At 48.6% G+C, this 18,241-nt stretch overlaps 1 protein-coding gene across 2 annotated transcripts in view; it reads left to right on the top strand.

The window, feature by feature from the left end:
* Positions 1–16,614, top strand: part of IL20RB (interleukin 20 receptor subunit beta) — a 41,059-nt gene extending 24,445 nt beyond the window's left edge. Inside the window, exons 5-8 of one of the 2 annotated variants that reach the window (XM_067737726.1) lie at positions 4,186–4,310; positions 6,392–6,542; positions 10,057–10,199; positions 15,693–16,614. In XM_067737726.1, coding sequence (XP_067593827.1) covers positions 4,186–4,310; positions 6,392–6,542; positions 10,057–10,199; positions 15,693–15,800 — 527 coding nt within the window. In that variant the 3' untranslated portion in view covers positions 15,801–16,614. The remainder of the gene's footprint in view (positions 1–4,185; positions 4,311–6,391; positions 6,543–10,056; positions 10,200–15,692) is intronic. The other variant, XM_067737727.1, reaches the window with a different exon arrangement.
* The last annotated feature ends 1,627 nt before the right edge of the window (positions 16,615–18,241 follow it).

Here is an 18,241-nt window from a genome sequence, read left to right as displayed (position 1 = left end):
CATCTTCTTCGTGCAATAGGGTCTATACATGATTAGGAACAGTCCTTTGGAAATAAGTAACTTTTCTATAGCAATAGAACCTGGAAAATAATTGAGAAAGAAGTAAGGGAAGAGGGCTTCCCTGGTGGCGCAGTGGTTGAGAGTCCGCCTGCTGATGCAGGAGACGTGGGTTCGTGCCCCGGTCCGGGAAGATCCCACATGCCACAGAGCAGCTGGGCCCGTGAGCCATGGCCGCTGAGCCTGCGCGTCCGGAGCCTGTGCTCTGCAACAGGAGATGCGACAACAGTGAGAGGCCCGTGTACCGCAAAAAAAAAAAAAAAAAAAGTAAGGGAAGAATCCAGATTGGTGACCAAATACGGCAGAGTGCAAATAATGGCCAGTGTGTAGAAGGGTGTGTGTGGGGAACCGCAGTAGCAGGGTCTGGATGCCGGGGGCGAGGAAGCAGCTTGTCACATGGTGAAGGGCTTTGACATAAAGCTTGATCAAGTCGGAAGAGGAGGGCCACAGAAGAAGAGAAGATCTAGGCCAGGTCTGTCTTACAGAACAATCACTCTGGCTGTGGTGTGAAAAGTGAACTGGAGTAGGACAAGCCTTCAGGGCAGGTGAACGGTGAGGACGGGGTTGTAACACTCCAGCTGAGCCAAGGTGGGTCCTGATCCCAGAAGTGGGGAAGGGATGGGAAGAAGAGGACAAATTCTAGAGACATTGCTGAGTTAGAAAGGACAGCGCTTGGGGACCAGTTACTGGGAGACAGAATGGGGAGAGATAATGATGGCATCCATCTTCCAGATGGGGTTAGTGGGAGTGTCACCCAAGGAAGAGAACCCAGGAGGAGCGACTGGTCTGAGGAATAAGAGTTGCTGCTGGCTTTGGGCTCTTTGAGATTGAGATGCCTATAGGATATCATGCCATGGATGTCTGATTGGCAGTTGGAAATCAGGCCCTCGGGCTCAGACAGGTCAAGGTTAGACACACAACACAAAATTAATAGCTAGTGGCTTGAGAGCAGGTGAGATGTCCAGGGACAAGACATAAGGACAAAGAACCCAGGATAGGCTCCTGGGAAACCTTAGGTTTAAAAAGAGGGTAGAGGGAAAGTCACTGGTAGGTGCTGGGTGGGGAGAGGGTCATGGAGGGGAGAGCGGATGAGCTGCTGCTGGGCCTGAAGGAGGCCCCTAAATGGGTCCTTGAGAAAGTGGCTTCATGGAGCCGTGGTGATGGTGGACAGGCTGCCAGCTGGAGGGTTGAATGGAGGCGGAAGGGGCAGGGCAGGTGTGGATGATAACGTGACCAGTTGGGACATGCAGGAAAGGCAAGGGAAAGGCCTGTGGTGACCTGTTTTCTTGGTGTGGCAGGTGACCCTCTGCTGGGAGTGAGGACAAAGGAAGGTTTGGGGCAGTAATGGAATGAGTCAAAGGTTACTGAGGACTATATGAGATTGGGTAGAAATTAGGACGGTTAGAAGGTGAGGGAGTCCACGCTAGAAGGGGCTGAGGAAGGTGAATTTGAAGGGGAAGTTGGCCCTCTAGAGTCAGGCAGGTGGGGTTGAAATCCCAGATCAGCCCCTTGAGTCCTCATCTGTAAGAAGGGCAACAGTTTGCCTCACTGGGTAGTTGTGGACAAGATGAAAAGTGCAAAGGCTCAGGGCGGTGCTGTCTTATCATAGCACTCAGCTATTGGTAAATATTAATATTAATTACCCAAGGGATGCCCAGAGTTGAGAGCCAGAGAGCAGAGGAAGGAGGGAAGAGCTGGGGGCAGCAGTGGGACCATTGGAATGGATACCAATAGAAATTTTGGTGCCGAATGTGGGCTCCTCTTCCCAGTCTCTTTCTCTAGGCACCGGGAGGATATGGTGGAGGCAGTGGGATCCCATTGCAGGCCCTGGGGAAGCCTGAGAGGCGCTGGAGGGTAGTGCAGCTTTGCCTCTGCCTGCTGTGCCTGGGCAGCACCCAGCACCACCTCCCTTTGGCTCCTAGAAGCACGGGCTCCAGCCAAGGTCATTGCTGGTGGCTGGCAGCTGTTGGAAAGGAAGGCACGGGGCATTTGGAGATTGAGGGAGTGCCTACAAAGCTATGGGGGCGGGTGTGTGCAGTAGCAACTTGTGCTTGAGAAGGCCAATATAAACAGGAAAAGGGCCACTGCAGGAGGAGCTGAGGAAGGGAGTCTCTGTACCTGCCTCAGAAGCTGCTCCTGTGTGGTCCCCATGCAGGTGAAGTTAGCTGCAGAGCTGGGATGGAATCGAGACTCTCAAGGGCATTACGTCTGTTCTTTGGCCTTTGAAAAAGGCCACGCTGACTTCTCCCAAGACATATGAGAAATCTTATTTTAAGGCTCTCTTGAAAAGGATCTCCTACTCTTTTTTTTTTTTTTTTTGCGTTATGTGGGCCTCTCACTGTCGTGGCCTCTCTCGTTGCGGAGCACAGGCTCCGGACATGCTGGCTCAGCGGCCATGGCTTATGGGCCTAGCCGCTCTGCGGCATGTGGGATCTTCCTGGACCAGGGCACGAACCCGTGTCCCCTGCATCGGCAGGTGGACTCTCAACCACTGCACCACCAGGGAAGCCCATGGATCTCCTACTCTTAAAGGGAAGCCTGTTGAGAGCAGAGATTCATAACCTCAATTATATGAATTCATGTCACAGGGGAGCTTTAGAACCACTTATCTCCAGGGCCCAAGCCTAGAGTCTGATTTAAGCGATCTATGTGCATCCTGTTCATTGGGAGTTAAAAAACACCCCACAGCAGAGTCTAGAAATGTGGAAAGACATGGACTCAAATTCTGGCCATTAACTGTGTGATTCTGGGAAAGTCATTCAATCTCTCTGAGGCTGTTACATTATCTGTACGATAAGAACAGTATTTACCTTCTTAAGCTTGCTGGATGGATTAAATGAGATAAGTTTGTAGAGTACATAGGACAGAAGTTCTTGTCCCAACTTTGTCAAAAAATTCTCTGAACTGAAATGACATTAGGTCATTTTGTCTAATTCTAATCTCAACATAGATGGAGATCAGGGAATCCAATTCTAATCATGTTTGACTTAAAACTGGAGGAGTCAAAACATCTCTCTCCCTACTGGAGGTGTTTCAGACGCAGTTCTAGTGGTGCTGTATGCTCATATGAAGCCTCTGAACTGGGTATGTTTTGTACAGTTGGTCCCTGACTTTCCAAGTCCTCATGTTCCTTTTCCAGGCAGCTCTTCAAATGCCAGGAAATACTTTGTTCTCTGAAAACTCCCTGCAGGAACTGCCTTTCTTTTGAGTGTCCACTGACCCCAGTGCAGGAGGATGTAGCCCAGAACACACTCTGCTAAACTTGCCAAGCCAAGCCCAGCAATTGCGGTGGCCCCTCTGGTCCTGCAGCATCTGGATCTGAGAGGCAAGTCTGGATCCATCATCAGTAACCACGGACTAAAGACTGTCTGTGTGGGCCCTTCTGTTCTTGGTCTCCTGATAGGAAAGTATCCATGGGGGCTGCTGGCCTCTCTGTTTGGGATCCAGTAATATGAAGGATGGTGCTTGTGCTTATGCTGTAAATTTCTAGAGCTGATTATTGGAATTTGTAAAACCCTCTGATTTTCTAACATCTTCCATTAAGGATATGAGATTGAAGAATCCTTGGACTGAGAATAGAGAGGCCAACCCATCCACAGGCTGCTGATTTGCTGATGTTTGAGAGTTAGCAGCAGCCGGTATATATAACTGATCTATGCGAATTGTAGTAAGTTGTTGTCATCTGTTTTTTTTTTTTTTTTTTTTTTTGCGGTACACTGGTCTCTCACTGTTGTGGCCTCTCCCGTTGCGGAGCACAGGCTCCAGACGCACAGGCTCAGTGGCCATGGCTCACGGGCCCAGCCACTCCGCGGCATGTGGGATCTTCCCAGACCGGGGCACGAACCTGTGTCCCCTGCATTGGCAGGCGGACGCTCAACCACTGCGCCACCAGGGAAGCCTGTCATTTGTTTTTTTCATTTGCTCATCATTCAAAAAGTGTCTACTGAGCACCTGCTGAGTACAGGAGAGGATCAGTGTACACGCCTCTGCACACTGTGAAGCCATATCCAAACCCCTCCCCTCCCATGAGCCTGACATGTTTCTACTGATGGCTTGGTCATGGTCTCCCTGGACAAAACTCAGTCTTGTCTGGGGCTGGCTTTGATTCTTTCCTTGTCTTGCCAACAGCCATCCTCACCCCACCTGGGATGGAGATCACCAAGGATGGCTTCCACCTGGTTATTAAGCTGGAAGACCTGGGGCCACAGTTTGAGTTCTTCGTGGCCTACTGGAAGAGGGAGCCTGGTGCCAAGGTGAGACTTCCACCCTTGGCCTTTGAGTTAGACTTTGGAGAAGCAGTCACAGACCTCCGAGAGCTGGATGAGGAAAGCCAGCCCCTGCAGTGCTTGCTGTCTGGGGTGGCCTGAGGATGAGCGGGCCTGGGTGAAGTGTGGGAAAGGAGAGATGGGTGTAGGTTGACAATCCCGGCAGCCTCTTCCTCAAAGGACTGCCTTGGTCCAACCCAGACTGTGGCTGGGAGCTGTCTCAGGCCACGTTTGCTAAAGTATGAGGGCTGCCTCCTTGCCCTAAACTCTGCCATAGTTGGATCCATGATACCTTTTCAATGCATTTCTTCTCCCTCATCAGCATGTCTTCTCAGCCATTCTCCCTGCTGTTTACAGGCGGCAGACCAGGGTGTTCCAGATCAACTGGATGATTTCAAAAGCATATGAGGCTGGCACAAGGCTCTCGAGGGTGTGTATCTGGGCAGCGTGCAGAAGTCGGGGCAGAGAGTCAGGAGCTGGCTGATAAACAACCCTAATTCTGAGCCAATGGGCCACCTGGAATGCCTAGATGGGGCGCTGCCCTACCCTGTGGAATGGATGCTGCGGGCTAGGCTGGGTGGGAGGTCAGCTCTCCCAGAGGGAGTGGCCAAGCATCCTGCAGCCACAGCAGCAGAAAGGATGGAGCTTGGGCAGACCTGTGGAGGCCCTGTCCAAGCTGAAATGGTGACAAGGCCCACTCGAGTCAGCACAAGGAAAAATAGGCTCTGTCACAGGGATTAATATGGTGCTATAAGGGGCTCTCACAGACTCCATGATCAGAGCAGGCCCAGAGCCAGGCTGCAGCACAGCCTCACTTGCCCAGGGGCCCCCGTCTGTGGAGTCTCTGATTCCCTCCAGTGGGCCCTCTCTATTGCACTCTTTCCGTGGCCCTCTCCCCAGCTTGCTCGCAGGCCCTCACCACTCCTTCCTGCACATGCCTATGGCTGTGCCTTACCAGGCCTGACTCCTCCTCGCCATGTCCTCTCCCCTTGGTCCCTGCTTCTAGCTGCAGGTATCAGTTCCCCAAGATCAGTTCCTAGCAGAGGAAATCTGACTGGTACTGCTTGTCTTATCAGGCCAAGCTTAGGGGTCGCCGGTTGCTGGCTGGCCTCTGATAGACCCTTTCTAGGCCAAGGGTACCCCTGACCTAATGCCAGTGTCTGAGGGACAGGTCATGTGCCCTACCACCCACTCAATGGGGACCGTGGGCTGGGTAGCTTCCCCTGGAAGGTGGTATGTGTAGGTGGAACAGGCAACAGCCATGGTTTCCAGCATTTATTCCTACTGGGTCAGGGCCCAGTGGTAGGAGGTGGCATTGCCAGGCAGAGGGAGTCGAGTGCGGGACTGATCAGGGCCTCGGCTGGCTGGGAGCATGCAGATCCCTAGGATTCTTCGGGAGGTGCAGAGCCAGTGCTGGGAGAGGAGCCTGTGTCCTGAGCCACCTGGGCCTGGCCCAGACGAGTCTCCACAGGTTCAGACGCAGAGCACAGCCCTCAGGGGGTGAGTGGGGGTGGAGGGGCGTGCAGATGGATGGACAGACAGTGGATGGATGCAAGTGTGAGGAGGCACTGCCCACAGGCTCCAGTGTTCCTGTGTACTGATCCCCCTGGCAGCAGTGGCCCGGCCAAGCCCCCAGTCAGATTTCTGACCTTCAGGTCTCTGTCCAAATATTACCCTATCAGAGAGGTCTTCCCTAATCCCTATTCTGGTGCCTCCTCATCACTCTCTACCTCTTTGCCCTGCTTCATTTTTCTTCATAACCCTCATCACCACCTGATGTGTGTTATATATGGTCTGTCTTACCCCACATAAGCTCCACAAGAGCAGGAACTTTGTTTTGTTCAATGCTGTGTCCCTGTTTTGTTCAGTGTTTACACCAGTGCCTGGCACACCATAGGTGCTAAAGAAATAAATAAATATTTAAGAATGAATGAATGAATAAATGAATGAATGAGAGTAACATTCTGTATGCATCTTGGAAAGGAAATATTTACAGCTTCCCTTCCCTCCTTCTCCCTCTTTTGTGTCCTGCTTCCCCCAGAGTGTAACTGTTTTCTGTTTTCCTAAAGGAACACGTCAAGATGGTGAGGCGCGGGGGCATTCCGGTGCACCTGGAAACCATGGAGCCAGGGGCTGCACACTGCGTGAAGGTCCGGACGTTCGTGAAGGCCATTGGGAGGCACAGTGCCTTCAGCCAGACAGAATGTGTCAAGGTGCAAGGTAAGGCCACCTGTCTGCCCCTCCTGGGCGATGCTCGTTGCTTGCTGCTTCCTCTGGTTCTGAGTATCCCCTCGGTTTCCCTGACCTGCTCCCCCAGGCTGGGTAGATCCTGTGGTGAAATTGTTCTGCGTTCTAATCCCCCCAGAAGAGAGTCCACCCTGGGGCTGGGCAGGGGTCACTTGGCAGCTGTCTAGAACTTTTCCCTGAAAGCTCCCGAGGCCTGAGGCCAGATGTTGCAAGGCTGGTTGACCTGGTGGCAGCTGCCTGGGTATCAGAGGGGGGTGCTAGTGAGGCAGCCGGGGCCTGAGCGTCGGACCTCGTGTGGACGTAGCCCACTGTGTAGCATGGCTGCACTCAGCTGGGAGGGGCCTGATAGAAAGTTTGTAGAATCCTCTTGTTTGACTTAATTTTTCCCCTTGAATTTTTTATGGTTTAAAAGCCTGCAGTGAAAAGAAGTAAAACAAAACCCCATATCCCATGATTTTGCCACACAAACACCACGAGTGACATTTGTGTATAACTTTTTAGTTTTTTTAAAATTATCATTTTGAGGGCTTCCCTGGTGGCGCAGTGGCTGAGAGTCTGCCTGCCGATGCAGGGGACATGGGTTCGTGTCCCGGTCCGGGAAGATCCCGCATGCCGCGGAGCGGCTGGCCCCGTGAGCCATGGCCGCTGAGCCTGCGCGTCCGGAGCCTGAACTCCGCAACGGGAGAGGCCACAACAGTGAGAGGCCCGCGTACCGCAAAAAAAAAAAAAAAAAAAAAAATGATAAGGTACGTGTGGAACCGCCTTCCTCATCCATGTAATTCCCACCCCTCCCCCAGAGGTATTAGCTTTTTGTATATCCTTCTAAAGACTTCTCAGTACATTTACAAGTAAATGGGAATATACTTTTATATATTTCCCCTCCTTTTAGCACAAATGTTAGCACACACCATGAACTGTTCTGGATCTTGTCTTTTTCACTTTACATATCTTGTAGATTTTTCCATATCTGAAAAGAACTTTTTCATCCTTCTTTGTAGCTACATAGTATTCCACTGTATGTATATATAACTAATTCAACTAGCTCCCTATTGATGCGTATTTAGTTTTTTTCTCCCAATATTTTGCTATTACAGCCAATGCTTTCATTAATTACCTTGGGCATAGATCATTTGCTGGTATATTTGAAGGATAAATTCCAAGAAGTAGAGTTGCTGAGTCAAAGGGCTGTTAGCCTTTGTGTAGACACATGTTGTCATTGAATTATATATACACTTTGAGTCTGCTTTTTCACAAATATCACATCCATAACATTTTCCATGTAGATTTTCTGATTACCATTTTATACTACTTTTTTTGGGTCTTTATCTTTTAATTGAAGTATAGTTGCTTTTCAATGTTGTGTTAGTTTCAGGTGTTCAGCAAAGTGATTCAGTTATACATATATATGTATATAAATCTATTCTTTTTCAGATTCTTTTCCATTATAGGTTATTACAAGATACTGAATATAGTTCCCTGTGCTATACAGTAGGTCCTTGTTGGTTATCTGTTTTCTTTTTTTTGCGGTATGCGGGCGTCTCACTGTTGTGGCCTCTCCCGTTGCGGAGCACAGGCTCCGGACGCGCAGGCTCAGCGGCCATGGCTCACGGCCCAGCCGCTCCGTGGCATGTGGGATCTTCCTGGACTGGGGCACGAACCCGTGTCCCCTGCATCGGCAGGCAGACTCTCAACCGCTGCGCCACAAGGGAAGCTCTCTGTTTTATATATAGTAGTGTGTATATGTTAATCCCAAACTCCTAATTTATCCCTCCCCCAGACCCTCATTTTATACTACGTTTTAAAACCATGTAAGTCAAGCTCGTTAAAAAATTCGAACAACACAGAAGTATATAAAGTAAGAAGTACACGTTCTCCATTCTCCCCACACCACTCAGGAGGTTTCCTTTGGCAAGTCTGGCATTTAATCCTCCAGTCATCATGTGATGCCAGTACTCAGAGGCACAACTGGGACTGTACTGTGCTTACTGCTTTGTACCTCGCTCACCTTCACTGGGTATTGCTATTGTGAGCACCTGTTAATGTCAGTACATATAGATCTACCTCATTGTTTAAGAACATGCATAACAAGCCAGTATATGGGTGTGCCAAAGTATATGTAACCATCCCCCATAAATAGGTATATTCTGTGCTTTCCAGTCTTTTGCCACTACAACCCGTGATGCAGCGAACAAGTCTGTATATATCCTAATTCTCATTTTAATAGCTGAACTCCTGACCTGCCATGATGATATCCCATGATGTATTAAATCATCCTCCATTGGGGGTATTTAGATCATTGCCATCTGCTTTTGAAGATGATGTTCATTCACTGATTCATTCATTCATTCATTCAGTGAATAATTATTGAGCACTGACTATGTGCCACCTGCTGGGCCCGTCACTGGGATACAGCAGGGAAGTCCCTGCCCTCACCGAGCTTACCTTCTAGTTGGGGAGACAGGCTACAAGGCAGTAAACAAATGAGATGGTGTCCCTTGGTGGTACGTGCTATGAGAAAGCACACCAGAGCGTGCTGGGGTGGCGGAAGGTGCAGAGGTGCTGCTTTGGTCAGAGAGGAGGGCTGGTTATGCGAGGCTGTTGCTCTAATAAAGATGTTGCTGTGAACTGCTTTCTGCATATGTTTCCTTCCTTGGAATTATTCTTTGGAATCCACTCACAGGAGTGGATGAAAGAGTATGAACATCTGTGTATCTCTTGATATGTACTGCCAACATATTTTCCAAAATCATTGATACAAACTGTGGGGACCCCAGCCATCTGGAAGAGCCCACCAGCTTCTCTGCAGCTGCATTGGCTGTGGCACCCTTCACATCCTGGGTGAGCAGTCCAGCCCAGAGGGGCTAAACGAATAGGACAGAGAGATGGGAAGGTAACCTGTCCCCCCCTTCCGCATCTCCAGACGTTCAGACTTGGCACTTTCTGATACATCACTTAGTAGAATTTGGAGCCAGCCCTACCTGTGTGACCTGGGGTAAGTCACTTAACCCTCGCAGGGGCTTGATATATGAGTTATTATGTGACTGTGTTCTGAATTCAGCATTTTCCTCCATCACACGAATCAATGCCAAGAGTAAGTTGTGAAATACACTTTGTTTTCAGTTACTGCCCAGCTCCCTTCTGGGCTGTTCTCTTTTGGTGCTTCCCCCTCATCCTGCCCGGGGCCTGGCCCTCTGCCTTCTTCCTGGCAGTGGCTCAGAGGTACGTGCAAATACAGCTAGTGGCTTAACAGATGATGCTCCTCCCTTTCCCTTCCCAAGAAAAAGATCGTAATCTTCCTTGGCTTTCTGGAAACCAATCTGGATTCTAGAAAAATGGTTTTAATGGTGGTCATTTCGGTCACTAGGGCACACATCAGATGTCAGGGTGTTGGCATCTGCTCTCTTGGCCAGTGTGCAGAGCCAGATCCAGGAAAGCGAGGGAGGCCCAGGATTGTCTCCTAAGCCGGTTCCTGTCTTTCCGTTTCCAGGAGAGACCCTGCCGCTGGCACTGGCTCTGTTCTCATTTGTGGGCTTCATGCTGATCCTCGTGGTTGTGCCGCTCTCCATCTGGAAAATGGGCCGGCTGCTCCAGCACTCCTGTTGCCCCGTGGTGATGCTCCCCGACACCTTGGTAACTGTTCTTTTTCCTTTCAGCATGATGCTGACCCGATGTAGTCTGGGCCTTAGTGGGTCAGGGACACACATATCGTGGGTTTACAAGCATTTGCACAAAGAGGGGAGAAGAGTACTTACAGGAATTCCCTCCTAGTCAGAGGGGCTGGGAGACGTCCCATCACCAGGGGGTGGTGGCCTTCCCCAGGCTCCCATCAGGCCTCTGCTCCTTGCCCCCAGGTCCTGGCACGGCCAAGGCAGCAGGTGTGTAGCCCAGCCCAGGAGGCTCTGCATTCCAGGCGTCATGCATAGTCTTACCCTGAGGACCGGCCTACCGAGCCTTCTTACCTCCCTCCCATCATTGTAACAGCAGCTGCATCCAGAAATATGTTCCAACACAACATAGTCAGTTCATACGCCAAGAGCCTCATGGGTCCTCAGGGTGAAGTGCACGTGTGTGAAATTAGGGCGCGTGGAGTCTGCTTTGCCTTTGGCTGGGGGCAGGGGGACTAGCTGGACCTGTGACTACCGAAGGTGAGGGATCCCAACTCCTCACAAGCCAGGGTCCTTATCTTACTCCTGAGGTCACTGGGCCATAGATCTGAGTGTCTCCAGTGGGGACAGGCCCTGTGTGCTGTGCCAGGGTCGGGGAAAAGCAAAAGCAGGTCTCCAGAGATCCCCACACGTTGCATCTGTCTGCTTCCTGTGCACCCTAGCCCCCCACCTCCGCCCCGGACCTCAACCCACCGAGCAGTGCAACAGAACACAACAAAATAATAACAAACAAAAGCAAACCCATCCCTGTCCCCTCAGGGATATCTCACCCTTCTGTCCTGGGAGGATGGGGTTAGCGGTCAGCTTCTCAGAAGCAGCTAGAGCCAGAACTGCCTGCAAGCTATACATTCCTGTAGTTCCTTGTCAGCCAGGAGTTACCCTGGAAGGGTCCCTCTTGTGACATCACAGGGCCCTGAGAGCACAGGCCATGCTCCCCCTTCACAGGAGGACTAACCCTCCCTGCAGTCCAGTCCTCAGGACACCCTGCACGCCCCACCGTATGATCCTAGTGTCAGCTCTCTTTCTTTCCAGGAGTTTAGGGAGTCATGACTCCAGGGGACACTGGTCCAGAATTAAGCACCAGGCACCGTTCTAAGGCTTTATGGATATTTGCTCATTTCATTTGCCCCTTTTCATAATGTTTACCAACCAGTGTTCTTTACATCGGTTCCCCCTCCAGCCCCTCTGGATGACTAAAGGGTTTACTGCTAAACATAAAGGCAGTGGGATGTATCAAACATAGGAGACAGGGCTGGCCTGCATCCCCTTCAGCAAGAACTTGAGGGGCTCAGAGTTCCCTGAAGCACAAAAGGATGTGTATTCTGCTGTTGTTGGGTGGTGTTTTATAAATATCAATTGGACCAAAATGTTTAATACTGTTCAGATCATCTTTGTCCTCACTGATTTTGTTGGAATAGTTCTATTAGTTATTGAGAGAGAGACAACAAAATCTCTAACTATGAGTGTAGATGTGTCTGTTTCTCCTTTCATGTCAATTTTTCCTTCATGTGTTTTAGAACCTGTTTTAGGTGCATACATATTTATGATTGATAGGTCTTCCTGAATAATTGAGTCTTTTATCATCATGAAATGTCCCTCTTTATCTCTGGCAGTATTCTTATCCTGATATCAATATAGCCCTTTTTTGTTTACTGTTTGTAGGGTGTATCTTCTTCCATATTTTTATCTTAAACTTATGAATGTTCTCAAATTTAAATGGTGTCTCTTGAAGCAGCACAGAGGTTTTTTGCTTTGTTTTGTTTTGTTTTTTAAGTGAATCTGTTCCAACAATCTCTGCCATTTAATTGCAATGTTTAATCCATTAACACTTAATTCTAGTCCTCTCACTTCCTAACTTTTCTGTTTGCACCCATATCTGTTTTCTGGTTCTTCTGTTCATGGCACCAAGAGAGACCCTCAGCTCCTCAGGGAACTGTAAAAAATGGGAAACTCACCCAGAGACATTCCCTTCTTCCAAGTGTCAACTTTTGGTTGCTCTCCTGTGACTTAAGGAAGTTGGTTTCATATTTTGATCCGTTTTTGAAGTTGCTATCTGCAGGAAGATCGGTCTGATTGGTGCTCCTCTGCCGTTAGTAGAAGCGGAGCCCTGCAGTAAAGGAAGAACCCCTGAATGAACCCAAAACGATGATGATGGGAGGGGAGCATTCCTGGCTCAGCAGGTCACTAGCTCTTCTTTTCCACACACGTAAAAAGCTCAGCCTCCTTGGCTGGACTCCACTGAGTAGTTACCCTTTACGGCTTTCCTCCCAACTCTGTTCCCATGCTTACCCTCTACTCACGAGCTCTTGCATTCCTAATACCCTCCTTCAATTTCCCTCTCTGGTCCTACATTCAATGACCTAGCAGAGTTCCCTCCCAGGACCCAGTGTGTTGTTAGGGAGCCACAGAGTAAAGGGCCAGGGAAAGAACAATGTAAAGGGTCCGTTCCCTGGAGAATTTCAGGTGCACAAGGAAAGCCCTCCAATGGCAAGAGCTCCTAGGAATCCTAATGCATTATGAGCCATACCCTAAAAATAGCTTTTGGAGAAAACCAAGCAACTGAGATGAGACCAGAGACAAGGACATTCTTTTTTTTTTTTTTTTTTTTTTTTATTCATTTATTTAGGCTGCACTAGGTCTTAGTTGTGGCATGCAGGATCTTCGTTGCAGCATGTGGGCTTCTTAGTTGCGGCATGGGACTCTTAGCTGCGGCATGCATGCAGGATCTAGTTCCCTGATCAGGGATCAAACCTGGGCCCCCTGCATTGGGAGTACAGAGTCTTACCCACTGGACCCCAGGGAAGTCCCGAGACAAGGAGATTCTATGAGAGAATGACCACTTTTGTTCGTGGAAGGTAAATGCCATGACCCTTGACCACCTTTTGCTTCTCTGTTCCCCTTACCATCCTTCCTACTTTGTTCTAGTGTCTGTTCCTACATGCATTCTTTTCCATAAGGCTTTTAATTTGTATTCTGTTTCTCTCCAGATTTTAACATGGACAGTTTCTCTGAGTGTATGCATTTCCCACAGTGTTTTGTGAGAAATAGATAGCTAGTGTCCATCAAATCCCAAATAAGTTCTGGAGCTGCACATCACCACCACCATCTCCCCCCTCTCAGCCTTTACTTTAGCACAGCCTAGCTGCGCTTCAGCATTTGCACTGGTCATAGATAATCCTCCAAACTATTAAAAAGCAACTTCCAGCCAACCTTGCAAAGACCACGCATCTTTCCAATTAAACCATGGAAAATTACCAAGTGGAAATCCTCGACAAGGCTTCAAAAAGTCCTATTGAGTTTGTAAATGTTTAATTTGTCTGTTTGGATTAAACATTTCATGTCTTCATCTATAATTTTACAGTTGGTGATGGTTGCACTCTGAAATATACCATTAAGAATGTCTTACCATTCAAGTTTTTATCACCAAGTAACAGTCTATGGCAAAAATATATATGCAAGGAAAATTATACTAAGACTGCTCGGTGTGTGTTCCCTATTTTAAAATATAATGTATTTTCCTTGTCTTTTATCCATAATTGCTTCATGGGGATGGAGGCTTTGGTGCTAAAGGTTCTTTGTTTCCTTTCTGTGACTCACTTTATTCTTTCTCTTCTTGCTGTCACATTCCACTGTAACGTGGGTAGCAAACATCAAGATGGCCTCAAGTTAGTCATCTCTAAATTGAGATGTGCTCCAATGGGCCATCCCAAGTCTGACTTTGTGTACTTCATAGAAAGTAGAGTTTGTGAGCCCAGGTGCCTCTGGGGCCCAGACAGATTAAAAAAAAAAAAAAAAAAGAGTGTACAGTACAATAAATGTGATTTAATAGGGAGAGATAGATAGGAGGACCATGGCAAACATGGCCCAGCTAAAGAAACCAGCTTCTTCTCAGTTCATGCAGTTTGCTGCCAAGAGGGGATGTGAGCCAGTGCTTCCTAAATTTAAAATGAGAATCCAGAAATCCAGACTTTATAATAAATCTCCTGATTTTCAAATGTTAAGAACAAATTCAAATTTAAAAAAATATATCAGATGAACCTTGCTTGGAAGTTTGTTCTAAACTATGGGACAACAGTTTTGTACCTTCTGAAATTCTGAGCTTACGCTGTTTCACTTTAATGTTCTAGAACGACGCCATCCAGTATGGTAGCTGCTAGCCATATGTGATGATTAAGCACTTGAAATGTGACTAGTCCAAACTGAGATGTGCTGTAACTATGAAATACATGACAGATTTTGAAGATGGTACAAGAAGAGTATAAAATAGTTTATTAATATTTTTATGCGGATTAGATGTTGAAATAATATTTATTTTTAAAATAAAATATATTTTTAAAATTAACTTTACCTATTTCTTTTTACTTTATAAAATGTGCTACTGGAGAATTTTTAATGGCTTATGTAGCTCACATTACATTTCCATTGCAAGGCACTCCGCTAGAGTTTAAAAAGCAATCAGGTATAAGCACTGCAGATGTAGGTAGCCAGTGCCCTGGGAATCTGACCAGACCAGCATCAGGGAATTGGTGGTGGGCTCCACACTGACATCCCATTCAGTGAGCCTTGCTTTCCCATTATTTGCCTGTGGACACCAGGAGTGAGCCCTGTAGCCACCTCTTTACAAACAAGATCAAGGGCAACCGACTAGATGAAGCTAATGTCTCTGGGGATGGGGGTGGAGGAAACAATTGTGCCCACCTGTCTGTGCCCACATGCCACTCTTTAAAGTGATGACAGGGAGGGACTTCCCTGGCGGTCCAGTGGTTAAGACTCTGCGCTTCCACTGCAGAGGACACGGGTTTGATCCCTGGTCGGGGAACTAAGATACCACATGCCCTATGGTGTAGCCAAAAAAAAAAGAAAAAGAAAAAAGAAAAGTGATGATGGGAAGGGCTGTGGGAGACGCTGTGCAAGACCCAAGTGAGTTTGTTGGAGGCGAATGGTGTAGGGGCGACACTGGGGAAAGTCGCCCTGAAAGGTTGATACCTGCATTTTTACAACCAGTTATGATGATGTATCGGGGTTGCTGGGAGAAGATAGCAGGGATGTGAAGTATGAGTAGGAAGGGACTCCTGTTTATGGAGCACCATCCCTGGACCAGACACCCTGCTAGTGCTGTACGTGGAGCACCTCAGACCAGGTCACTCTTTTCAGAGCTCTCTGGCAGAAGAAGGTTAGATTTTTTGGACCAGAACTACATTCTGGGCTTCTGTGGGGCAGGGTCCCCTAGGGAGGAGTGCCGAGGAGGCAGGACCCCAAGACATCTGCTGGTCGGTGACCTGGGAGACGATCTCAGTGAAGGTGGGAAGCCCTTGCTCTAGGGGTTAGAATTGTCTTTGGGCTTTTCTGCTGCTGGAAAGTTAATGAATCAGATAGTTGAGGTTTTTGGTGATATTCTCCACGATTGCTATTACTATGACTATTCACCTAATGAATATGAATGAAAATTGTTTTTCAGAAAATAACCAGTTCACCCCAGAAGCTAATCAGCTGCAGAAGGGAAGAGGTAGAAGCCTGTGTGGTGGCCGGGCTGTCTTCTGAGGAGCTCCTCAGGGCCTGGATCTAGCAGATGAAGTCTAGAAACCTGGTCTGCAGGACACGGGACGGTGAGGGGAAGGGCCGTGCTTCGGCTTTCCTCCAAGGACAAAGGACAAGAGAAGAAGAGCCTGCTGTGTCTGTGTTAGAAGCAACTGTCAGAGGTAGAGTGGTGTGGCCGATGGAGCAGTGAGAGGGGGTCAGGGGATGCGACCTCCAGCACTGGATCTCTCTGCTGTCCTCTAGGGGGATGACCCTGTGGAAGGTGCTTCGTCTCTCAGTTTTCTCAACTATACAATGAGGGGATTAAGTACCCAACCATTAAACCATATGTATATATATCCATATCATCTCTCCACCACTTGAAGAGCTGTAGGGAAATTGACAACACTGTGCATTGGGATTGGTTCTGCTTTTCTGAAGAGCAGTAGATACACGTGTAACAGGAATAATCCCAAGCTCTATACACCTGCTGGCTTGGAGATCCTGCTTTGCTAGAGGAACCTTGAAGAGGAAAGGAAGGGTGGGTGCAATGGGGTTGATTTCAATTCAAGCCAAATGCCTGCTCAGAGGTGACTGAATGGCTAAGCCAGCTCTCCAAACCATGACCCGGAGGGAGGCCACAGCCCCCTGAAAATGAGCCGCGCACAGATGCTGCAGACACGTGAAATGCTGTACAGGGTAGATAGTGTGTGCACACTGAGGACAGCAGCTAAAATGCATGTGCATGATGAGATGAGACCGCAGAAGGATGTTGATCATAAGTGCGATGTTTGCTGTGTTCCTTTTTCCTGTACTGTTGTTATAGTACTGAATGAAAAATAAAAAGGTGTCACATTGGGTAATCATTGTGGTTTCTTCCAAAAAAGTTGTCTTTAGGGTTCCAGTTATATCATCAACCTTGAGTGCAGGTCACCTGAAGACCACCTTTGGTCAGGAGATGTGGGAGTAGCCCCAGGTAGGGGATGGGGCAGGGAACCAGCGAGGGGCGGCGTCTGGCTGCATGGGAAACGTGACTGAAGCAGCTGGCCAAAGCCTCATCCGGCCAGGATGCTCCTGCATCTTCCTGGAGGCCTCGTGATACAGGAAATCCCTTGAGGACAGCTCCTCGGGTATCCTTAACTCTCCTAGCATGTTCATCTGGGGCACGCGACTGAAGCCTCTTCCCGACCCTCTCCCCCACCAGGTGAGGAAGAGTCAGGGTCAGAGAAGGGATGGAGGGGGAAGTTTCTTGAAGGCTGAAACGATTGCTGGGCAAGGCCTGTGCCTCCCTTTTAGACCCCAGCCCTCCCAGTTCTGGAGCCTCTGAACTGGTTTGTCTCCACCCCCACTTCCTGGGCCCCTTCCAGCCAGCCCAGAGGTGGAGACAGTCTAACTGCTTCAGCCAGGTGTTTCCCCTACAGGATAGAGGCCCACAGCCCTCTCTCCATCTGGTGGGGTTTCGAGGAGCCAGAGGATGGGCTCTCTTTAAGATGAGATCACTGAAGATCATTTCATCTGTACCATTTTGTATGCCTCTGTGTTGTCTGACTCTTGTACGAAGAGTATGTGTTCGTTTTACCTTTGGCCTAACCTGGAAACATATTTTTAGTTTGCAGAAATAAAGACGATACTAGTTCACCAGTCACCAACCCCCTCCTCCCTCTCCCCCGTCACCTGTCTAGGCCCAGAACCCAGAAATGACCCCTGACTTTCCCTCTGCTTGCGTCCCTCTCACAGGTAGTCTCACTGCCCATCCACCTTGCAGGCATTTACAGGTATACAGGAATTTCTCTCAGTTATTCTAGTGTCGTCCCATGTCCCCAGAATCACTTATTGAAGCCCAGCCATGCACCAGACATTGAGCTAGTTCCTGAAAGTAGGGGGGCTGCCTCCCCTGTAGCTGGCCATTCCCTCTGGCCCGGAGTACTTGTGTTCTAACTCCCCAGCCTCCCCTCCTCCCCTCCAATCACCCGGCCCTCTAAGCTGGGACACTTTAATGAATGAAAATGGGTGTGATTAATAACTACAACAGGATGGCAGGGAGACTGACCATCTCTCACAGTCCTTCATGCTGCTCAACTGAGTTGACACCCATGACCCCAGAATCAAGCCCAACTTTCTTAGTCCTGCCTTCAGATGCTGCCAGAGTCCAAGGAATAAAACCCCTGCTCCATGACGCTTACATTCGAATGTGGGGGGAAAGGAGAAATAATAATAAAATAATACTAGCAATGATCATTATTAAGTGAATTATCTAGTATATTGGGAGTTTGTAAGTCCTATGGGAAAATGACAAGGCGGAGCAGAAAATGGAGGGGTGGGGTAAGGGCAGGTTGCAGCCTCCTCTGAATGAAAATAAATGGAAACAGCAGAACCACAACTGTCAAATAAGTCACACAGTGTGGGAGATTAAGCATGACTCTAGAACAAAATGGTTTGGCAACAAAGCCTCAGGAGTGTGCGGTCTAAAACAAAAACTATATTCAGTAT

This window comes from Pseudorca crassidens, chromosome 5, assembly GCF_039906515.1.
Source record: "Pseudorca crassidens isolate mPseCra1 chromosome 5, mPseCra1.hap1, whole genome shotgun sequence".
Taxonomy (NCBI): domain Eukaryota; kingdom Metazoa; phylum Chordata; class Mammalia; order Artiodactyla; family Delphinidae; genus Pseudorca; species Pseudorca crassidens.
The sequence above is the reverse complement of the archived record's forward strand: the minus strand, read 5'-3'. Positions and strand labels throughout refer to the sequence as shown.